General features: G+C 39.9%; 1 protein-coding gene across 2 annotated transcripts in view; it reads right to left on the reverse strand.

Moving 5' to 3' along the window:
* RYR3 (ryanodine receptor 3) overlaps nucleotides 1–21,322 on the reverse strand; it is a 563,010-nt gene that overhangs the window by 189,534 nt on the left and 352,154 nt on the right. For both annotated transcript variants that reach the window (XM_064374821.1, XM_064374822.1), the window contains exons 37-38: nucleotides 16,176–16,278; nucleotides 15,083–15,220 (exon numbers count right to left, since the gene is read on the reverse strand). In XM_064374821.1, the coding sequence (XP_064230891.1) occupies nucleotides 15,083–15,220; nucleotides 16,176–16,278 (241 nt within the window). The remainder of the gene's footprint in view (nucleotides 1–15,082; nucleotides 15,221–16,175; nucleotides 16,279–21,322) is intronic.

Below are 21,322 nucleotides of genomic sequence, written 5' to 3' on the forward strand. Positions count from 1 at the left end.
AGAATGCTACACAGAAAGAAAAGAAGTAAAGCGCTTCTGCTGCGTTTCAAAGTTCAGTGGTTTTTCTGGAGGAAAAGCACTTGTATGATGGAGTTTTGAGCTAAACTAGCTGCTTATTTCAAGGAATGCCATTTTTAAGCCAAGAAGGCCATACTATGGTTAACTTGATAACTGGACTTAAAAAAATGAAAAAAAGTAAGCCTTTCACTTCAAATGACAGTATTTATTGCCAATAATGAAAAATGAGCTTTCAAGTGAAAATCAGAATTTTGAAAAATGTTTATCTGCCACTGGGAGCTCAATAGTTTCCCAATACTTGAAGACTTTTCTGATTAAGCTGTCAATGTTAACAAATATGTGATTTAAAAAGTACTTTGTAGTGAAATGTGTCAACATTTGGAAGTTCTGATTAACTCACTGAATCAATAGTCTCCCAATGATCAATGAATGACGTTACAAAAACATTCATAGGTAAAAGATCTACTCAGTGTGCAAGATAGGCCAACGAATTTTTATGTAATGAAGTATAAACATCTATTTAATATGGTTTCAGATTCCAGATGCCAACTAACTTTTCAGAAACTACTACTTGTTAAGACATAGTATTAGATATTCATACATTCAGAGAGAATATCCACAATTATTGGAAAAGGCTGTGAAAAATACTACTCTCTTTTGAATTATATATTTGTTTAAGGCCATTTTTCTTCCTATTCTTTAACCAGATATAAAAATCCAGCTGCCTTCAATTAAGTCAGACATTAAAGAGATTTATAATCATGCAAAGCAATGTCATATTATTTTTGTTTTGAAAAATTTGTTTTTCCTAAAAGTATTTTTATGTAACACATATAAGGTTTTTATTATGTTTAAATAAATTAATAAATATTTAAACATTTGTCAATTTTAATTTTTAATTTGGTAAACATTGATAGATATAACTCACACAAAATAAAGCTTTTGGGGTCCTCAGTAATTTCCAACAGTGTAAAGGGGTTCCAAGACCAAAGGGTGAGAACCACTGATTTATATAAAAGGGCCTATGCCGACGTGAGGTTGTGATTGGAAACCAGAGCTTTCTCTCCAGCTAAGATGAACCATGTTCTATTAGGCTGCATGATTCTGATCAAGTAGCTGAGACCCAAACCTAGAAAGCTACAGCTTAGGAAGCTTTCCATGTTTACTTCTGGATGGGAGAGGGGTATGTGTGAGATTAAATGTGAGTATCTCATGTAAGAAGAGTATCTCGTATAAGAAAAGTAAGACACCTCACATTGAGGAATAAAGTGAGGATTAAAGAATCATTATTTTGAAAATTGAATCCTGGCAGTCAAGGACCCTGACCATTATTAAGCATTCATCACCAAAGGGCTCCCTGCTAGCCTGAAGGGCTCCTAATGCTTCCCTCCTCCTTAATTTGGACTTAAGAAGTCACCTTCTAAGCAAGGAGGGAGTCACACTTGTATTAAGCTGAGGCTGCGTGGCCTTCTTTAGCCTGTTCTGCACGAGCACAGAGAAAGGTGGGCTGCAGGCTGGAGAGAGAGGCACCTAACTCTTTGTCCCCAACATTAACTGATCCTTCAGCAATGACTTTTCTCTTATTAAAACTGGAAGCTAGAGCTGTCAACTACAGAAGGCTTTACCCTGAGGTTGAAAGTGTGTCGAGGACTCAGGACATATCTAATTCACCGGTTTCTGCCTGTCTTCATCTGAGTAGCTGAGTTAACTCCAGTTGTGACACTTCTAAGTTAGCTATTAATTGATCAGCATTTTCTGGTTGTTTCATGTCCAAGGTTAAATACTCTATGAGAAACTATTTCAAGACACAATTATTATCCACAACAGCCTAGTTGGGGAAGCTAAGTAACATATGTGAATCATTTAATACAAAATAAAGCATAAAACAGTGGGTAAACTGTGTTGTCTAGGACAATTAGGAAATACAATTCCTAAGAAGGCATAACTCTTACAGTGACATACACATTCAAAAGAAACGAGAGAAGAGAAACATTAAGATCTCTCTTTTCTTCCAATGGCTTTTTTATCTGAAGTTTTTTATATTTCTAGCATAAGTCTCCATTACATGGAGACTAAAGAAGCAGGGAAGATCAAGCTCTATCAGGAAGTTAAAAGAGGGGCCTTCCGAGTGATATCAAAAACGATCTGATAAAAAAATTATGCTTTGTTATGATTATTTTAGAAAGCCATGTTCCTTAGGGAGATGATTCATACATGTAGTACCTGTATGTGTGTGTGTGTGTGTGTGTGTGTGTGTGTGTGTGTGTGTGTGTGTATTGTGTATATAGTATCCATGGGGGAATGCGAACAGTTTTGGTAGGATTTTCAAACAGCAAAGGGACTTATTTCTTGTGAATATATTTGAATCTCTTTCATAAACAGAGAGCAATAGAGACATTAAGAAGAGTTACAACTCAATACTGATTTTATTTCTGTTGCTTTTCTGAGTTCATCTTTGTAAATGCTACCATTTAATGACTACAAATACAAAATACTTCAGTATTCGTAGGAAACCTGACTCTCTAAGTGGGACAGCCATCAGAAGCAAGGTGATGTTGAGGCGAAGGGGTTAAATCTACCATTTGCCACAATGCATGGCCCGCCTTACTCTTTCACACACACACACGCACGTGCACAACAGTTTATGCCGCTCAGAACCACCACACATAATTAGGAACCCTCAGCAGACCTTGTTGCAACTGTAGGAATTTTATGCACTGACTTAGCAGAATTTCAAGAAGGCCTGGTCAAGTGCACTCGATGGTTCAGTTCATGGGATTATAAGATAGTGTTTTTTCCAAAAATGAAAAAGAAAGAAAAATATGTAGCCAAGCACATGTTTTCTGATGAGAAATAAAGCAAATCCTCTTGAACAGAACGTCTTAGGGAAGCTAGTCATGTACAGATGGCTTCCTTGATAATTATAAATGGCTTCATTTATGAGATTATTATTAACATTCTAATTCACTTCACTTTTGCAATTAGTGTAATTAGGGGGAGTCACATTAAGGCAATGATATAAAATATATGATCCAGAAGCTGCATTTTAAATGATTGTTCAGGCAAACTCAGAACGGAAATATTTCCAAGGCACTATAATATTTAGGGAGACTTGATGCCTGAGGGATATTTCAAAAAGAAAAAATAAAACTACTCATTACCAAACTTTTGGACTATTCAGATATCTCATATAATACAAAGGGTCAGTGTCTGTAAATTTGAGCTGGCCTTAGTACATCTGTTTGGAGTCCAGGTATCACTTACTGCTGTTTATTCTCTTCCACTTGTTGTTTTGTATATTTCTCCTCTGACTTTAGAGCCCAAGCCCACCATGTGTGAACCTTACGAGAAATTATCTAGAGATTAGTTGGTGTAAATCCTTTTTAAATAATAAAATTACCAGCTTTGCAATGCCAACTACCATAAAGAAAAGGTCACTGATTTTCATAGAAAGGTCACTGATTTTCATGGTGCAGGTTAAAATTTTTAGGCTGCAGGGGTCTGGAAAGAATCTTTTATTTCTTCCCCCAAAGTCAGATCATAATCCAAGTGGCCATCGTGCAACGAAGTACATTATTATCAAAGAGTAGAGACAAAGCACTGGCAAAGCAAATCCCTGCAGCTTACAGGTCTCAAACCTATGCTGGTGTTGTATTTTTATGAGTGCTCTTAAATCTGGGTCAGTTTGGAAGAAAAAGTCATCCAATCTTTGAGAAGAGGGAGCAAACAAAATTGCACCATACTCAGGTTACACTTAGAAAGCAATTCATAATGCTCACAGTACAATGGGAAAAGAAAAATAATTACGTGCATTTAAATGATGTACACTTATTTTTAAATTCTAAGTGATTGAAAAGTCAGCTTCTGGTATGCTGCAAATGCTCTGGAGGCATGAACAGGTGGTAGATCATTCCCAAGTATAAAGAACAAGTGTATTTTGACCTTTGCTTTCCTTCTCCATGCAGTAGGCTAAATAATGTCCCTCAACCTCCCCCAATTGTCCATGTCCTAATTACCAGAACCTATGAATATGTTACCTCACAAAAGACACTTTTCAGATGTGATCAAGTTAAACGTTTTGAGATGGGGAGATTATTCAGGGCTCAGTGTCATCATAGGAGTCCTTCTAAGAGGGAAGCAGGAAAATGAGTCAGAGAAGGACAGATGACAACAGAAGCAGAGGTCCTGAGTGATGCTATCACAGACGGTGCTGGGGCCACACACTAGTGAAAGAATGCAGGAGGCCTCTAGAAGCTGGGAAAGGCACGAGATGTATATTCTCCCCTAAAGGGTCCAGAAGAAATGCAGCCCTACTAGCCTACCGCAGACTTGTGACCTCCAGAACTATAAGACAATAAATTTGTGTTGTTTGCAGTACCATTAAGTTTGTGATAATTTGTTACAGCAGCAATAGAAAATTAATTAGTCCAGCTGTTAGAAAGTCTTGGGTTGAGAATGGTTAACTCTTTTCTGAAGCTGTAAATCAGACCGGAGAGTCTCTGTTAGAAAGCCACGACAAATGTGCCCACAGAAACTGGGACCTGAGAGAGATACAGTCTTCTGTGTTTTTGTTGAGGCAACTAGAGTAAATTGCAGGGCTATTGATATAACTGAGGTCTGGCTTGATCTGGCTCAGAGCTCTCTTGTGAAGCCAGAGCTGGCATTAAACACAGAAAGCACATATCATAGAGCTGTTGTGGACCATTAGATAACGTGTGTAGATTACAGACAGCACAGTCTTCAGGTTCTAGAACACAGATTTTCTTTTTGCCCTGTTCTCGCTCTGAAAATCATAAGCTAGAACTGGCTGCATCTCAACAATGACCCCTGAATAAATTAAAAATGCTGAAAATGATAACCACCACGGATAATGAGTATTACTGACCACATACACAGCACTCCTCTCTTCTTCCTTCTTAACAGAACCCTAATTTTACACAGGTTTCTGCCTCTCCAACTTACAGCCTATGCTCCTCAGGAATGTAAAATGACCCAACTTATTTCAAAAATGGACCCTGTTGACTTAAGTCAACCAGCATGTTCAATTTTCTAGGTCACACTCTGGTACATGGGTTGGCCTGTGACCAAGTTTTCTAATCAACAGTGAGCTGGGGATCCTTGCTTGTAACCAGGGCAGGATAAACTTTCTCACATTTCACTTTGACACTGTACATGGATATGAGGCCCAGAACTGCAGCCACCATCTTACTGCCAGCCTGAAAGCAAAGCTGGAACAAAGAGCAAGATGCCTGTCTGGAGAGTGAGCAGAGCCACCGGATAAACTCAGCCCTTGGCTGGCTCCATTGCTAAACTCACAGGTTGTCAGTCAATGAAATCCATTAATGGCTCTTCTACTGAGTTGAGCTTCCTGTTGCTTGTTTGCCGAAAGCATAGAAAAGATAAATGTGGAGATGAAGTTCTTATAAAACTATGCTTTGTATACTCATTTCAGAAGCTGAGGTATACAAACTTCCAAGTACCAGGACATCAAGCTGAGCACTATTTTATTGAATCCTTATATTCCCTAGCTCCCATCCCCCAGGATGGGAGCCAGTATTATTCTTATTTTTCATACAGAGGAGCTGCAACATATAGAAGTTAAGAAACTTGCCTAATATTACAATCAATTAGTGAATGTAAGGGCTTGGATTCAAACTCATGCTGCTGGAATCTAAGCACATCTACTTGACCATCTTAGAGCTGCTTACTTTTAACAGGTCCATAAAACTCAGAAAAATAGTTATCTTTATCAATGCTTTAAATTTACATTATACTGTCTAGATGGTGCTCTCTTAATAAACCATAACACTGATTCTGAAATAAAATTCCCCAAATCATAAAGGTTTAGTTCTTTTTCAGACTCTCAGCTGGGCAGATTACTCATTTTCCCAGAGCCTTCATTTCTTCACCAATAAAATGAAATTAGCAATATAAAATTTATGTTGAAGAAAATGAATATAAGTGTGGTATGGCAACAAGAGAACTGGGCAGGGGATAAGAGTCCTTTGTTCTAGCTCTGGCTATGTGACCTTGGACAAGTCACCCTGCCTCTCTGTGTGTCTGTGCACTTCTATGAAGTCAAATCACTTACGGATTAATATTCCAAGATTCTATTTCTATCTCACCCACAGAGCTCTTGAAAGGGTTGTGCCAATTTACTAAAATGGCAAATGAAAGCCTTTGGCTTCATTGGGTTAAATTAATGAGCATCAAGAATTCTACCACCACATTTTAATGCCCTATTTTGATGGCACCCAGATTACTTTTCTTAATAGTAAAACCTGAGGATGAAGAAATAAAATCTCAAGATTCCAGATTTTATTGGACTGTGATGAGTAACCGGCCATTATCAAAGCATCACTGCACATCACTAATCATTTATATCGAGGAGATGAGCTGTGGCAACTTGATGGCCTTTTTGATGACTGTCCTGATTGCTGGCAGAGAAACAAAGCTTCCTGTGTCAGGGGTCAGGTGGTGCAATAACACCCTCTAGATTTAGTTGGGAAGATTCACCAGGGAAAACTCATGCCCTCTGTGCTCTGTGCCCTAGAGCTTCCTCTAGATCAAAAGTCTGATCTGAATTACAAAGTAGTCAAATATCTACTACTTATTAGTAGAGAACGTCAAGGAAAAGTTAAATCTATGGACTTCAAGAGGACTTTCTGAGAATGCATCATGCAAATTTCTCTGTGCTTCCCCAGTGACTCTCTGGCCCAGGTTGTGCAGTAGGTACTATTTTGGCCTTATTTTGCTAGAATAAGGATGCTGTTGTGATTATTCAGAATAAAGTTATAAGGCTCTTTATAGTGAAAGGAAAAAGCTGTGAAGACGACCTGGAACATTGTCCTCGGGTGATAAGAATGAACTGCTCTGTTTACAGCATGTTATCAGGGCACATGAACAGGCACTGGCTGTCAGACCCCTTGAGGCCTGTGATGGTATGGGGCTGGCCCAGGCTCTGCAGCAAGCAGCAGGACACATCCCAGGTCTGTATTTGATTTTTGGGTATGTACACTTGTATCTTTCTATATTGGCTTACTTGGCTGAAGAATGAAAGTTCAAACTGCCTTCTAGAACATCCCACCTCTTATTATCATAATGTATTAGTCCATCCTCATACCATAAGCAGAGAATTTTGAAGAGATTGCATAATTTTTAAAGAAGAGAGGTTTAATTGACTCACAGTTCTGCAAGCTGTACAGAAAGCATGGCTGGGAGGCCTCAGGAAACTTACAATTGTGGTGGAAGGCCAAGGGGATGCAAGCATATCTTATCATGGCAAAGCAGGAGAGAGAGTGTGTAGAAGGGGGAAATGCTACACACTTTCAAACAACAAGATCTTTATGAGAACAGCATGGGGGGAAGTCCCACCCCCATGATTCAATCATCTCCCACTGGGCCCCTCCTTCAACACATGGGGATTACAATTTGACATGAGATTTGGGTGGGGATACATAGCCAAACCTTATCAAATAACATAGCCAACATTTACTAAAAGCCTTCTGTGCCAGACTTAATTACTGTGCCTGAATGATCATTTAATCCTCACAATTACCATGTAAAAACAGACAAAACAGGTGTGACAGGGACCGAATTTCCCCAACAATGATGGCCCTTCTTAACCATAGCCTCACTTTATGGGTTAGTTAGGCAAAGCAACGCTTCAACTGAATAAACAAAACTAGGTTCCTACAAATAGGTGGTAGTGAGTGCTGCTGAGGAGAAGGTGCAGTGGATATGGACTATATCCATGACTGGCTGTGAATCCTACAAAACTGCCGTAGTCATACTGGCCCACAGAGCTTGGCTCTCAGGACAGGCTGCGTCTACGTAGGCTCACGACAGGTGTATATTTCTGCTAAATCTGTTCCTAAATTTCCCCCTGTCTGTGGTTTTCTACCTTGACCAGAGCCTCCACGTCTATAAGGATGGAGACAAGTGTAGAAGCAACTGCTTCATTCCCAGGACTGTTTCCCTAGCCAGGTGGATACCCATCCTGCCAGAGGCAGCCCTGCAAGCCACCCGTGAGACTGTGTCTGCAGCCTGATTCTGACAGTCCTCCTCTAGAGCCCCACAGGGTTTCATCCATCAGATGAAGATAATTAGCCTGTTTTTGAAATCTGTCAACCAGCCTCATAATCACTTTCTCAATACATGTAGGCGATTAAATGACCGATATGATGATGACAGGAAAAAGAGCACAGTGAGGACAGAGGGCGTTTGCTGATGGGTTAGGGAGGGATACCTCTGAAATAAAGATGAGGCAGAGATGGCACAGCGAAGGACTCAGGGAGCTGGGGCCTTTTTCTTCACTCAGCTGGGAAAGTATCCAAATTGCTTTTTAGTTTCAATATAGAGAATAAGTGATCATGAGGCAAGCTACTGGCCATGTACCATAAGCATCCGTGCTTCCCTATGCCCCCCTCTCCACCCCCACAGCCCCCTTTCCAGGCATCCCTGCACAGTGCTCTGGAAAGAGTGTGTGTCTGGGATATGGAATGCAATTCAGATCTTGGCTTTTTTTATTTTTATTTTTTTAACTTGTTGCAAGACTTTGTTCAAATTATTTTTCTATCCTCAGGCTTAGTTGCCAAGTGCATAAAATGGGAGCCTAGAGGTCACTATACTTGGTTACTTGTTTCGAGGATAAAATCAAATGAAGTAAGGTGAAATGCCAAGCACATACTGGGCACAAAGTAGGTACTCAATAAATGTGTGACTTTCTCTCTCCTGAGAACCAAGCTATCTTCCCCATCACTAAAGCACAGGCTACCAAAAGAGAGGGCCTGACACTGATTCATTAAACAGGTCACAGAATACTTCAGCATCTATTACTTTGAAGCACCATTCCCGGAGCCCAGTACAATGAGTTTTTATGCCTGCTTTGCTATCCGTGCGGTAGGCAAGTTGCTTAACGCCTCGGATTCCCCATTTCCTCATCTCTAAGCTAGGACTAACGATGCCTGTTTTGTTTGCCATGCAGGGTATCAAGGCAAATGAGACTGTGTGGAAAATCTTCTTGCAACCTCTATGGAGCCGAATAGAAGTAAAGTTCTGCCCCTATTCCCAGCCTTATCCTATCTGCATGTCTATTATGCACTTGCCCATCTCTCAGCAATCTGTAATGCTCTCTTTAATGCCGCCTCCTTCTCCTTCTTCTTTAGAACTTCACATTCCTAACTGGGTACCAAGATATGCAACCCTACCTCTAACATATCTGCCGCCTAGAAAACACTTTTTGTTGTCACCAACTTTTCTATTGCCACTGTGACAAATTGGCACAAACTTAGGTGCTTATAACAACAGAAATCTCCTGTCCTATGATTCTATAGATCGGAAGTCTCATCCAGATCTGAACTAAAATCAAGGTGTGAGAAGGTACAATCCTTTTTGAAGGCTCTAGGAGACAATCCGTTTCTTTGCCTTTTTAACCTTCTAGAGGAGGCGTACATTCATTGGCTCATGACACCTTCCTTCAGGAAATTTAAGCCATGCTCTTCTTGTGTTGCATATGTCTGGCTCTCTTCTGTCACATGTCTCACTTTTAAGAACCATTGTGATTACTTTAGGTCAACTCCAATAATCCAGATTTCCTGATTAGCAATCTTAATTCCATCTGCAATTTATTTTTTTTTGCCATTTAACCTAACATATCCACAGGTTCTAGGAATTGGGATGTGGACATCTTTGGGGTTCATTTTCCTGCCTACCACAGTACCCTTATAAGGCCTCAGAATCTCTCACTCAGAGCACTGGGATAAAATCCTAATGTATCCCTGTTCCCAATGTCTCCCTGCTGTAGGCAATGGCTATACAAAGCTGGCAAACGCTAAATCATTAATTAAAAGACTATTGTCTTGCTAAAGCAGTTTGATTTGTGCCTAATATGGCAGGTAATCAACAAACAACAGCCAAAAAAATAGTTAAAATTAAGTGCTATGTGCCAAGCACACATTTAAGCAATTTGCATATATTAACTAATGTAATGCTTATATCAACCCAATGAGGTGAATATGTACATGCCATACCCATTTTATAGATGAGAAAACCGAGGCACAGAGAAGGCTGTCTCATGCTCAGTCTCCTGGATATCATGAATTCTGGGAGAATTTAAAAATTTAAGACCAGGCAGCCTAACTCTGGAGCCCTGTGCCCATAACTATCTCATTATAGTGAAGCAAATTAATGATTTAGTCCTCAACAATGTTTCACAGCCATTGCCTATAGGGGGCAGGATGTTTTTACATAAGTGTTACCGATGGGAATTGAATTCAGGTTGACAAAGCTTTGAATTTTTATGCCACCTGTGTGTGATTTTGGCAAGTTACTTAATCTGTCTTTATTTCAGTTTCTTCAGCTGTAAAATAGAAATAAAATTGTGTATTGCAGACTGTTCTCGTGAGAATTACATGAGGTAATATTTATGGAAGTGCTCAGGACCATGCTCAGGACAAAGTGGTGCCATGTAAGTGTTAGTCCCTCCCTCCCCACAGTTGGGAGGCCAAGTGTTATAAAATACACAGGTGTAACAAAGAGTAACACTCTAAGCCTGCAGACAGTTTAAATACAGTTTAGCCGCTGGATTTCTCAAGATCCTCTATATTCTAACACCACTTTATCTTTTTTTGTTTTCATTCTGACCCATTCTATTCTTTTTATAATTTAGCCAATCTCAACTTGTTGCCACTCCTGTATATGACAAGAACTTTGCTGCCCCTGGGACTTTGTTGAAGCAGCTTTTTTTTTTTCCATTACAAATGTCTTTTCCTTCTTATTTTATCCATCCATCTACATTCTTTATAGACGCTTTCCCAGTCCCCTCCTCTGGCCACCTACTGTATGTTTTCTGTCCTTTTATTCCAACACATCCAACCTCATGATCATTGTGAGTTGCATAGCCATACCCATTTCCTCCTTTTTCTGTAAGGTCCCTGTTTTCTTCATTTTTATGAGCCCCAAGTGACCAATATTCAGTTGGAGGCCAAAAAGATTTGTGCGACTGAGCGGAGTGTAGAAACAAGTACGACGTGTTCCCTGCATTAAGACCCAGTGAGTAAAACCAACAGATAATCAAATACCTCACGTGAGGTGAAGTCATACATACACTATTAGAAATTTCACAGTATGGAAGGGGTAGAGGGAAGGAGAATGAATTTGAAAGACTTTATGGAGAAGGTGTTTGTGTGTATTTAGGGAGGGGCTCTCAGGAGAAGATTTAGAGAAGAGGCTTAGAAATATGCCTGAGCTCTGCAGATGTACTTACTACTAAGTTATCTTTGCATGTCAGCATTTGTGTTGAGGGCCTAGGACTGATTTCGTATAGATGTTTTCTTCTTCTCAGCACTAAACACATTGCAGCATTTAGCTGGGAGAGAATTTTGGTCTAGGGCTCTCAGGTCGTTCAGTGAACAGGCAAGAGCTAACACATGTAGGGGCTTTGGGGCTTGACAGGTCCAAGGTCACCTCCAGTTCTGGTCTTCATTAGAAGAGTGGCAGGGGAGAGCAGGTGCTATTCAAGGTTAAGAGTGCCAACTCAGCTCTCTGAGAGGTAACATTCTGTGTTACCTTTAGCACAGGGCTAAAGACAGAAGAGGGATGTTCACCTCCTTCAGACAGACTCAACCATGATCACCTACAACTCAGTTCTTAACCAATGCCACCCAAAGCTGAATTGCAATAGGTCATCATGAGGCCTCTAAGCATAGAGACAAGATGCCAGCAGGGAGCTTCCTTCTCTCTTGGGGGAAGCATTCAACAGGTGGCAGAGATCAACAGAGCACCAAATTTTAATCTGCAAAATTTGACAGATTATTTTAATTTTGTTAATTTTAAAATTTAGTAGAAATAACTGGTTAGCTTCTTCTGGAAGAATAATTCAGTGCCTGTATATTTACATTCAAGGAAATGCTGCTTAAACTGCTGTGTTGAGAAGTACTGGCCAGAACAAACAGGTGAAAAGTTTTCTAGTGAATTTTCTGAATGGAGGTATGAAAAAAATAAAAAACAGTGACTTAGTACAGTGGCTAATATTGCTAAATTTTTTCACTTGTTCATTATCATTTGATCCTTCGATAATATTGTAAGAGCTTTCATTAACAATATGGTTTGGAGTTAATTTAGCCAAATCCCTTTAACACTGAGCCAGCTAGCAGATTTCAGGATATGAGTTTCAGGACACTGTTCCCCTCTCTTTCCTAGAAAAGTGTGGCTTTTCTGCAGGTCTTCTGGCCAACATCAACTGCTCATAGCGGAGGGACTGCAGGGTGGACCACCACCACCTTATCTGAAAACCATTCAGATCTTTGGTTTGGTGAACTTCTAAATGTTAAAACACAGAAATCCACTGGGTTCAGATTTTGAGTCACAATAGTGAGTTATCTCAGAGATGTAGTAGGCAAAGATAAAAAGAGAGTGATTTTAAAAAGCCATTCCTCACGGTACAGTGCAAAAGTGTAGCACAATACAAACGGAAGACCTGCCTTCAAGCCATAGGTTGACTCACTTTAGGTACCTTGGGCTGGTGACAATCAGGCACCTGGACGTTTTTCTGAAAGCAGGTAAGGGTGGAAAAAATAAACAAGTACCCCTTAATTCTTCCGAGTCCTACTTCCCCCAACTATACAATGGAGGAGTGTAGAAAACTAACAGCAGTAAATGAGTATGTGTGGAAGTATTCGGTAAACTGCCAATTCATTGTAGAATGTTTCTAACACTATCTATACTTTTATTATTTTATCAAATGCAAGGGTAATAGAAACCAGATAAGCAATAACATGAACAAAGTTACCAATAATTTAACGGATTTTGACCCTTTAATGCATCTGGTTCTGCAATCAGAAACCTTGTCTCCATTTGATCATATTAAAAACAATTTATGGGGGAGGTGGTTGTTAAACCACCCTCTAGAAATTATCTTAAAACGTCAGACTTGAGCGAGGGGATTCATCATCTCTGGAACATTAAGCAAAGAAGCCAAACATGCCTGACCACCTTGACCATTTCCTCTATTTCTGGGATCCCAGGATAGAGCACTTATGACATGAAGCGTGAACCTCTCACAACTCCTCCTGTGGAAGGGAAGCAGCATGACAGGAAGACATACAGTCTCATAATGGGCTGGCCTCTCAGGTGTGCGTGTTTTGCCAAGACAGACAGAATGTGCTCGGTCTGCCTGAGGCCTGAGGTAGGGGTGCTGCAGATTGCAATCCTTGGTGCCTGAACACCATTCACAGATGTTAAGGGGAGGCTTCACAGAGGCAGATGACAAGTGACTTCATATGACTGCTCCTACCCCACATGAAATGGTCACCTAGTAGGACCCCCAGTCATGACACACTCTCTGTTAGAAAGAAGGTGGGAAAGGGCCAGCTGCGGTGTCTCATGTCTGTAATCCCAGCACTTTGGGAGGCCAAGGCGGGCAGACTGCTTGAGATCAGGAGTTCGAGACCATCCTGGCTAACATGGTGAAACTCCTCTACTGAAAATACAAAAAATTAGCTGGGTGTGATGGCATATGCCTGTAGTCCCAGCTACTAGGGAGGCTGAGGCAGGAGAATCGCTTGAACCTGGGAGACGGAGGTTGCAGTGAGCCCAGATTGTACCACTGCACTCCAGGCTGGGTGACAGAGTGAGACTTTGTCTCCAAAAAAAAAAAAAAAAAATTAGCCAGACATGGTGGCACGTGCCTGTAATCCCAGCTACTTGGGAGGCTGAAGTAGAAAAATTGCTTGAACCCATGAGGTGGAGGTTACAGTGAGCGGAGATCACACCACTGCACTCCAGCCTGGGCAATAGAGCAAGACACTGTCTCAGGAAATAAAAAGGAAGAAAGAAGGTTGGAAAGAAGCATCTATTTTCAAAATAGATTCTCAGCAGGTGATATAGGAGACATTTGGGTAACTCAGCCTATTTTCAGTTCTCCTTTGGCGGTAACCACAAAGGGAGTCTAAACTCACATTTTTGTGGCTTTAGAATCCTGCTGGCACATCCTCACAAAAGACTCACCCTTTCCAGAGTGATTGATGGAGCTACCAAGGGTTGCCACTGCCAAGTCCCCCATATACTCTTCCAGAGGTTTCAACACTTCTGCTGACAAATGGGGAGATTTGCTCCCTTCAGAGATATTCTGACAAAGACGAAAGGGCGATAGAAAGGGCAGTAAGATGTATGAACCCCAAAGCAGTGTTTTCAGACAAACCGATCCTATCTTTACAGTCAACTGCTCTAGTCTATGATTTGAAAGTGTGTACCAAGATGGATAGGAATAGGAAACAAAAAAAAAGCAACTATATTAAACCTGGGAAATTCCTTCTGCTTTAGACAAATGATAAATTTGCTGAATCTGAACCAAAGAGCAGACTGATTATATATAATACTCAGACAATCTTCCTCTTGAAATTTCATGTCTTAGAGACATTCTAACAGCCCTGCAGAACAAGTTATAATCTTGTTTCATCATGGGTCAAAATGGTAGGAGTGATCTATAGGATAAGGATTAGAGAAAGAAATCCGGACAAAGCTTGGCATTGTTGAAAAACAGAAAGTCAAAGTCTCCAGGATGCTGCATTTTCAAAAATGATACCCCAAATCCCAAAACAACCCCCCTAAACTCATATCCTATTTTCGTTACAAACTCTCTTTCATTTTATTTCCTCTCTGGGGGCAATTTTCAATGCTAAGCAACCACAAATGGAAGTGATGGAAATAATGGTAGTTAAGAATCAATAATGCTTAAAAGAGGAAGACTATGAAAACATAAAAGAACAGAAATGTATTTACAGGCACCTCTAAGTAGAACAAGACAGCACGAACAGACACCAAGCAATTCACCTCAGGTTTCAGAACAGTCTGAAAGTAAGTTTCTTCAATTAGAAAAAAGGCAGAACCCAAAATACATAACAGAACTACCAGCAATTATCAAATACTGCCCAGATGCTTTCTTTGAAGTTAAGCAGACCATATCTATCTTACAGTATTTGTTAAGAAAAAAAATGTTACTTTAATGAAGTCTTAGAAGAGCACAGTGTTGGGAATACTGTCATTAAAACGCAATGTCACTTACTGGGGCATCTCTCCTCTTCCTCCGTCGGCTGCTCCTTCTCTGGATTGGGTGGGCCTTTGATTTTGTAAATCAAGGCACGGAGTTTTCCTGTCCAGGAGGCGTCCTCCTCCTCCTCTTTCTCTTCTTCCAAAGGAACCCCTAGCAAGCCATAGAACAGAGTGAAAATCTAAAGCAGTACATGAAACCATCATGGTATCAGAAAGAACATTTAAAAAACTGCTTCCCATCCTTCTGCAACTTTCTAAAGAGTCTACAGGCAACCTCTTGTCGATATTTACCTATGTTATAGCTTTTGAAAGTTTTTTTTTTTTAATCAAATGACTTCCTGTCTATGAAAACATCAAGTAAGTTTAATCCTGAAACAGGTTTTTCGAATCTGCATTCCCCAAAACCTCCATAAGAGTGTATGGGGTCTAGATTGCATACACTCTTACAGTGTTGAAACCTTTGGAAGAATGTTTGTGGGACGTAGCCCTAGAGTCTGTAGAAGGAGTTAACATTCAGTTATTTCAAATGAAAAGCTTGTCAATTACCCACAATTACCCATATTTTATTCAACCTACCCATGTACAAGCAGCACAAATGCCGAGAACCATGAGAACCACTTAAAACCAGTAGGTATGTATCCAAGTAGAGACTGCTGGCTGAGAAGCCTTAAGGGGAGAAGTTACTAAATACCCACACCCACACCCACACACACACACACACACACGCACACACTCTTGTAATAGCTAAAAAGCAAAGGGATCAGAATCTTGTCTCACCTGGAAGCTGAGGTCCCAACTAATTTAAATAAATTAGGTGAGGTTTATATAAGGATCAGTTATCTTCATTCTTTTGCTAGAAACCCTGTTTCCTCTCTGTATCTCAGCAAAGGTTCTTCTAGGCAGAACAAATTTTGGTAATATATTCTGCCAGGGTTACTTCCTGTATCTTCTCTGACACAAGTAGTTAGGATAGAGTCACTTCTTAAAAGACAGTATTGCAATTTTAAATACAAAAATAACTTCCCACCCCCCAGCGCCCACTAGCTTTCTAATGAAGGAATCAAAAACAGACTTTCTTGGACACAGCCTTTCTCTGGGCAGCTCACCACAGTGAAGGAGAAGGTCCTCATGGAAGTCATACAGCTCCTCCCGAATCTCCTCTGGGCAGGGGCAGTTCTCTCCCAGTTGAAAGTTAAGCAGCATGTTGATCTTTGAGGAGCAAGACAAGAATAGCTATTTGGCTCTCAATGTTGGTCAAGGGAACTCAGATCCTGCCTTAGACAGACACCTAACATTCTTTTCAAATTTATTTTGCTTAGTGAATTTTTGGTAAAAGTGGCTAATATTTAAAAGTAGCTTTCACCTTTTTCTGATTCTATAAGTAACTTTTTTTTTTTTTGAGGCAGAGTCTCACTCTGTTACCAGGCTGGAGTGCAGTGGTGTGATCTTGGCTCACTGTAACCTCCGCCTCCTGGTTTCAAGTGATTCTCTTGCCTCAGACTCCCGAGTAGCTGGGATTACAGGTGTGTGCCACCATGCCCAGATAATTTTTGCATTTTTTAGTAGAGACAGGGTTTCACTGTGTTGGCCAGGATGGTCTCGATCTCTTGACTCGTGTTCTGCCCACCTCAGCCTCTCAAAGGGCTGGGATTACAGGCATGAGCCACAGTTCCCAGCCCTAAGAGTAACTTACTAATGCACAATATTTAGAAAATATCTAAAGAAGAAAATTTACTGTGATTCCACCATCCAAAAATAGCTACTGTTAATATTTTAGTTAATGTCTTCCTGACAGTGTGTACATATCCACACAGATTGGGATCACATTCCAGATACATCTTTTAAAAATCAGAGTTTCCACTTAATGTTACTTGAACATTTTCTAATTTTCTTAATCTAATTTTAATAGGTATATTGTATTTAATTATATAGATGAATAATTTATGTAAAATTAATTCTATTTGTTTCTATTATTTGTCCTTATAAAGTTGGTTTGAGTTTTCTTTAAAATAACTTTTGTTCATGTCTCTGATTATTTTCTTAGAATAAACTCCCAGAAGCAAAATGACTAGAGTAATAGGTTTGCATATTTTAATAGTTTTTAAAATATGAATTTACAAATTACCCTTCAGAAAGCTTACAAATTTTGCATTATTACCAAATTCATACAAGTATGTATTACTTTGCCATCTTCATTATAGTAATGAGAGTTAACACATTTTCAGATATTTTCAATTTAATGGGTGAAAAATGTCATATCCCTGTTGCTTTAATTTATGCTTAAATGGTGAGGTTGAACTTTGTTTTTTCACACATAAAAATTAATTTTATATTTTATAAATTTCCCATCCATATTTTTTCTCCATTTTTCTATTGTTTAATTATCTTTAAAAAATTTGCCCTTGAGTGCTTCGCACACCTCTACATTTTTAATTTTTGCAATATACACTACAAATGTATTGTCCAGTTTTTAGTGAGCTTTTAATTTTGTCTACAAGTTTTTGTTTTGTTTTTGCCATATAGGTCTATGTTTTTCAATGTCATCTTTAATTCTTTTCTTTTAGTTTTGTCTCAGGGATTTTTTCTTTTTCAAGATGGAGTCTTGCTCTGTTGCCCAGGCTGGAGTGCAGTGGTGCAATCTCGGCTCACTGCAACCTCCACCTTCTGGGTTCAAGGAATTCTCCCACCTCAGGCTCCCGAGCAGCTGGGATTACAGGTGTGTGCCACCATGCCTGGCTAATTTTTTGTATTTTTAGTAGAGATGAGGTTTCACCATGTTGGCCAGGCTGATCTCTAACTCCTGACCTTACAAGGTCTGCCCACCTTGGCCTCCCAAAGTGCTAGGATTACAGGTGTGAGCCACTGCGCCTGGCCTGTCTCAGGGATTTTTAGCAGTTTTTGTGCTATGGACCCCTCTGATAGTCTGGTGAAATCCACGGACTGTCTCTGTGATTAATATTTTAAATGCATAAAATAAAATACATAGGACTACAAAGAGAAATAATTATATTGAAACACAGTTATCAAAACTGTAAAAATCAAATTTGTGATGCAGTAACATATGTACTTATTAACTCATTAGATAAAATGATCAAGTGGCAGGTCTTATATCCACTGTGGTCCTAAAGTAGTAAAGAATGAAAATGATCTTTCTAGATACTGTGACCACTGTAATGTGATATGAAAAATGTGCAATTTTGGTTGTTGTCAAAGTCAGGTACTTGTTTTGCTGCCAACATTAAAAAAAATAAAAGAAATGCTATCAGAGATCAGTGAAAATAAAGCTGTCATTCATTTCCCATTCAGGTTCCTGGATCTCTGAATTCTGCCCATCGGGCCACAACCCCACGTCATTGAACACAGAGAAATAACCAGAGGTAATCATTCTGCCACATCAGCCAGGATAACCCCAAACTCCTTCTGTTTAGGATCTCTAGGTTGGAAGAATCTGCAATATCTTATTAAATCATGAACCTTATGTATCATCGTTAGGAAGAACTCTACACAAAGCTCTTACCGCAAGCCATTTTTTGGAAGTAGGTAGAGGTACTGTTTGTAAGAAAAAAAAATATCCACAAAACAGGTGGGAAAAGACATGTTTGTGGTTTTTCTGTGAGGTCAAATTACAGTCATTATATTAACAACATATATATTGTTATGTATAACAACAACATATCATTGTAATAAGTAACTGGTATGTTGCTTATTAAATAAAAATAAGATTTGAAGATCTGGTTTCCAAGTTGGAAAACTAATTTCTTTACTAAAAGAGCTTTCCTTTGGCAGAACATTTAGGAGGCAGGGGCTTCCCTGCCTGTAGGACGTAAAACAGAAAGCTGGGCTGAGCAGAATTTTCTGTTGCAGGTCATGCCTTTTAATGAAGTCCTCTTGGAAATGAAAGGCCAGCTGGCTTTGCTTGGCTAACTTGCTGGCAACCCTTGGACTAATCTTAGTTTTACCTTCTTTTGTACTTAGTTATATCCCCCAATTTTTTTCATCTCTCTGAATACTCTCTGGATATAGGGCTTAAAAATCTATTTCTCCTCCAAGGTTGTAGAAGGATATCACTGTTTTAAAATTCTAATTTCCGGGCATCCTATTTTCTAAGTAATTTTTCATTGCTATTCTCTGAAATTGATCTAAATCCACCATATCCTCTGATGACATTAAATCTTCCTGATGTTGAGAACTCTAAGGGTAGGTGCCTAGCAGAAGTGAACACTCTGGGAGGCATGGCAGGCAACTGCTGAATCTCATAGTGGCTAGGTTCCCTTCTTTTTATTCCCAGACCAGAAGTATCAGTATCACCTGAAAACTTGCTAAAAATGCCAAATACTTGGGCCTCACCGTAGACCTACTGAATTAGAAACCCTAGGAGTGATACTAGGCACAGTGGCTCACACCTGTAATACCAACACTTTGGGAGGCCGAGGCAGGTGGATAACTTGAGGTCAGGAGTTCAAGACCAGACTACCCAACATGCGGAAATCCCCATCTCTACTAAAAATACAAAAATTAGCTGAGCATGGTGGCGCATGTCTGTAGTCCCAGCTACTTGGGAGGCTGAGGCACGAGAATCGCTTGAACCCAGGAAGTGGAGGTTACAGTAAGCTGAGACTGTGCCACTGCACTCCAGCCTGGGTGACAGAGCGAGACTCTGTCTCAAAAAAAGAAACTCTAGCAGTGAAACCAGACAATCTGTGTTTTATTAAGCCCTTTAGATAATTCTGCTGCTTGCTGAAGAATCACTGGTCTAATACATAAGGGAAGAATTTCTTGAGTGACAGACTTCTGAAATGAGTCTGAAATGATTGCTCAGAGGATTGTTTAGAATACTAAAGGAGGGTACATACTCATCATCCCTTTGCTAGATGTAAAATGAGAAATCCTTTTGGATTGACTGGAAAAGATTATTTGCACCATGCCAAATGCACAGGTATGCTGTTTTGTCAGGAATTACTCTTGAAGGCTTTACAAATGTTGTGAAGCTGTTTTTAGACTGGCGGTGGATCTAAATGGCAGCCCAAGAGACGGTAGAAGGTGTAGAGGCAGAATGCGGAAAGGAAGCGTGGGAGCAAACCTTGTCCTTTCTAGGATCCAGAACCATGAGCAGCTAGATCCAAGAGGACAGTGTTGGGTGGGCAACCCCAGTCTTGGCTGGGAGAAAGAGATGCCTGAAAATGTGTGTGAAGTCCACTCATTGGGTCACTGACGGAAGGTCACGGAGCCTGGCATGAAGCAACTGCAAGTATCTCCAACATTAAAACTAACAGTAGCTTGCTTAGTACTTACAGAATGCTTACGCTGTGACAGGCATCACACTAAACAATCTAAATGAATTATCTCGTGGGATCCTTACAAGAACCCTGGGAGGGAGATGCAAAAATAATCCACATTTTGCAGCTTAAGAAAGACATGGAAGGCATGTGGAAGCCCACACAGTGAGCAATGGGGGAGCGAGTACGGGGACCTACAACCTGAGGCCAACATGTGTTACCATCACCATGTCATTCTGTCTTCTGTTATTCACAGATACATATGAAAGAGCCAGAATTTGCCCAGTGAAATAGGGAACGTTCAGTTCTATTGTCAGTCTAAAAGCAGCCTGACAACATTTGTAAAGCCTTCAGGAATAATTCTTGGGAAAATAGCACACTTGTGCATTTTGTGTGGTGCAAATGATCTGTTCCAGTCAATCCAAAGGGCTTTCTCATTTTGCAAAAGAATGATAAACTTTACCCGCTCATTAGCGAGGCTGGTATCAGTCAAGAGAATTGTTAAAAGCCAAGATAGGTCATTTGTTTTTAAGCCAATATAAATATCTATATTCTATAAAATAGGTTAGGAAAGTAATTGGATGAAGTTGTAGTTCTTCCTTTAACATAAAACGGTGGAAACTATACTGATAACACTTTATGGACAGGCTGCTTATTTTATATATACATATGCCTACTCCTCCATGACAGGAATCATGCTAAGCAATCTAAACAAATTATCTCATGTGATCCTTGCAAGAACTCTGGGAAGGAGATGCATAAATTATCCACATTTTGCATCTCCCTCCCAGGATGTATACATATATACATATATGTATATATAAAATCTGGAGATCTGGTTTCAAACCAGAAACTAAGTTCTTCACTGCAAGATTTATCTTTTCTTTTGAACACTTAGGGAGCAGTGGCCAACCCACCTGCAGGGTCTAAGTGAGCTGCTGAGCAGTGGGGAAAATGGAAACTATTATTTTACAAGA

The sequence above is a fragment of the Aotus nancymaae genome, unplaced genomic scaffold (genome assembly GCF_030222135.1).
Source record: "Aotus nancymaae isolate 86718 unplaced genomic scaffold, 86718_ANA_hifiasm-v0.15.2.pri h1tg000011l, whole genome shotgun sequence".
Taxonomy (NCBI): Eukaryota; Metazoa; Chordata; class Mammalia; order Primates; family Aotidae; genus Aotus; species Aotus nancymaae.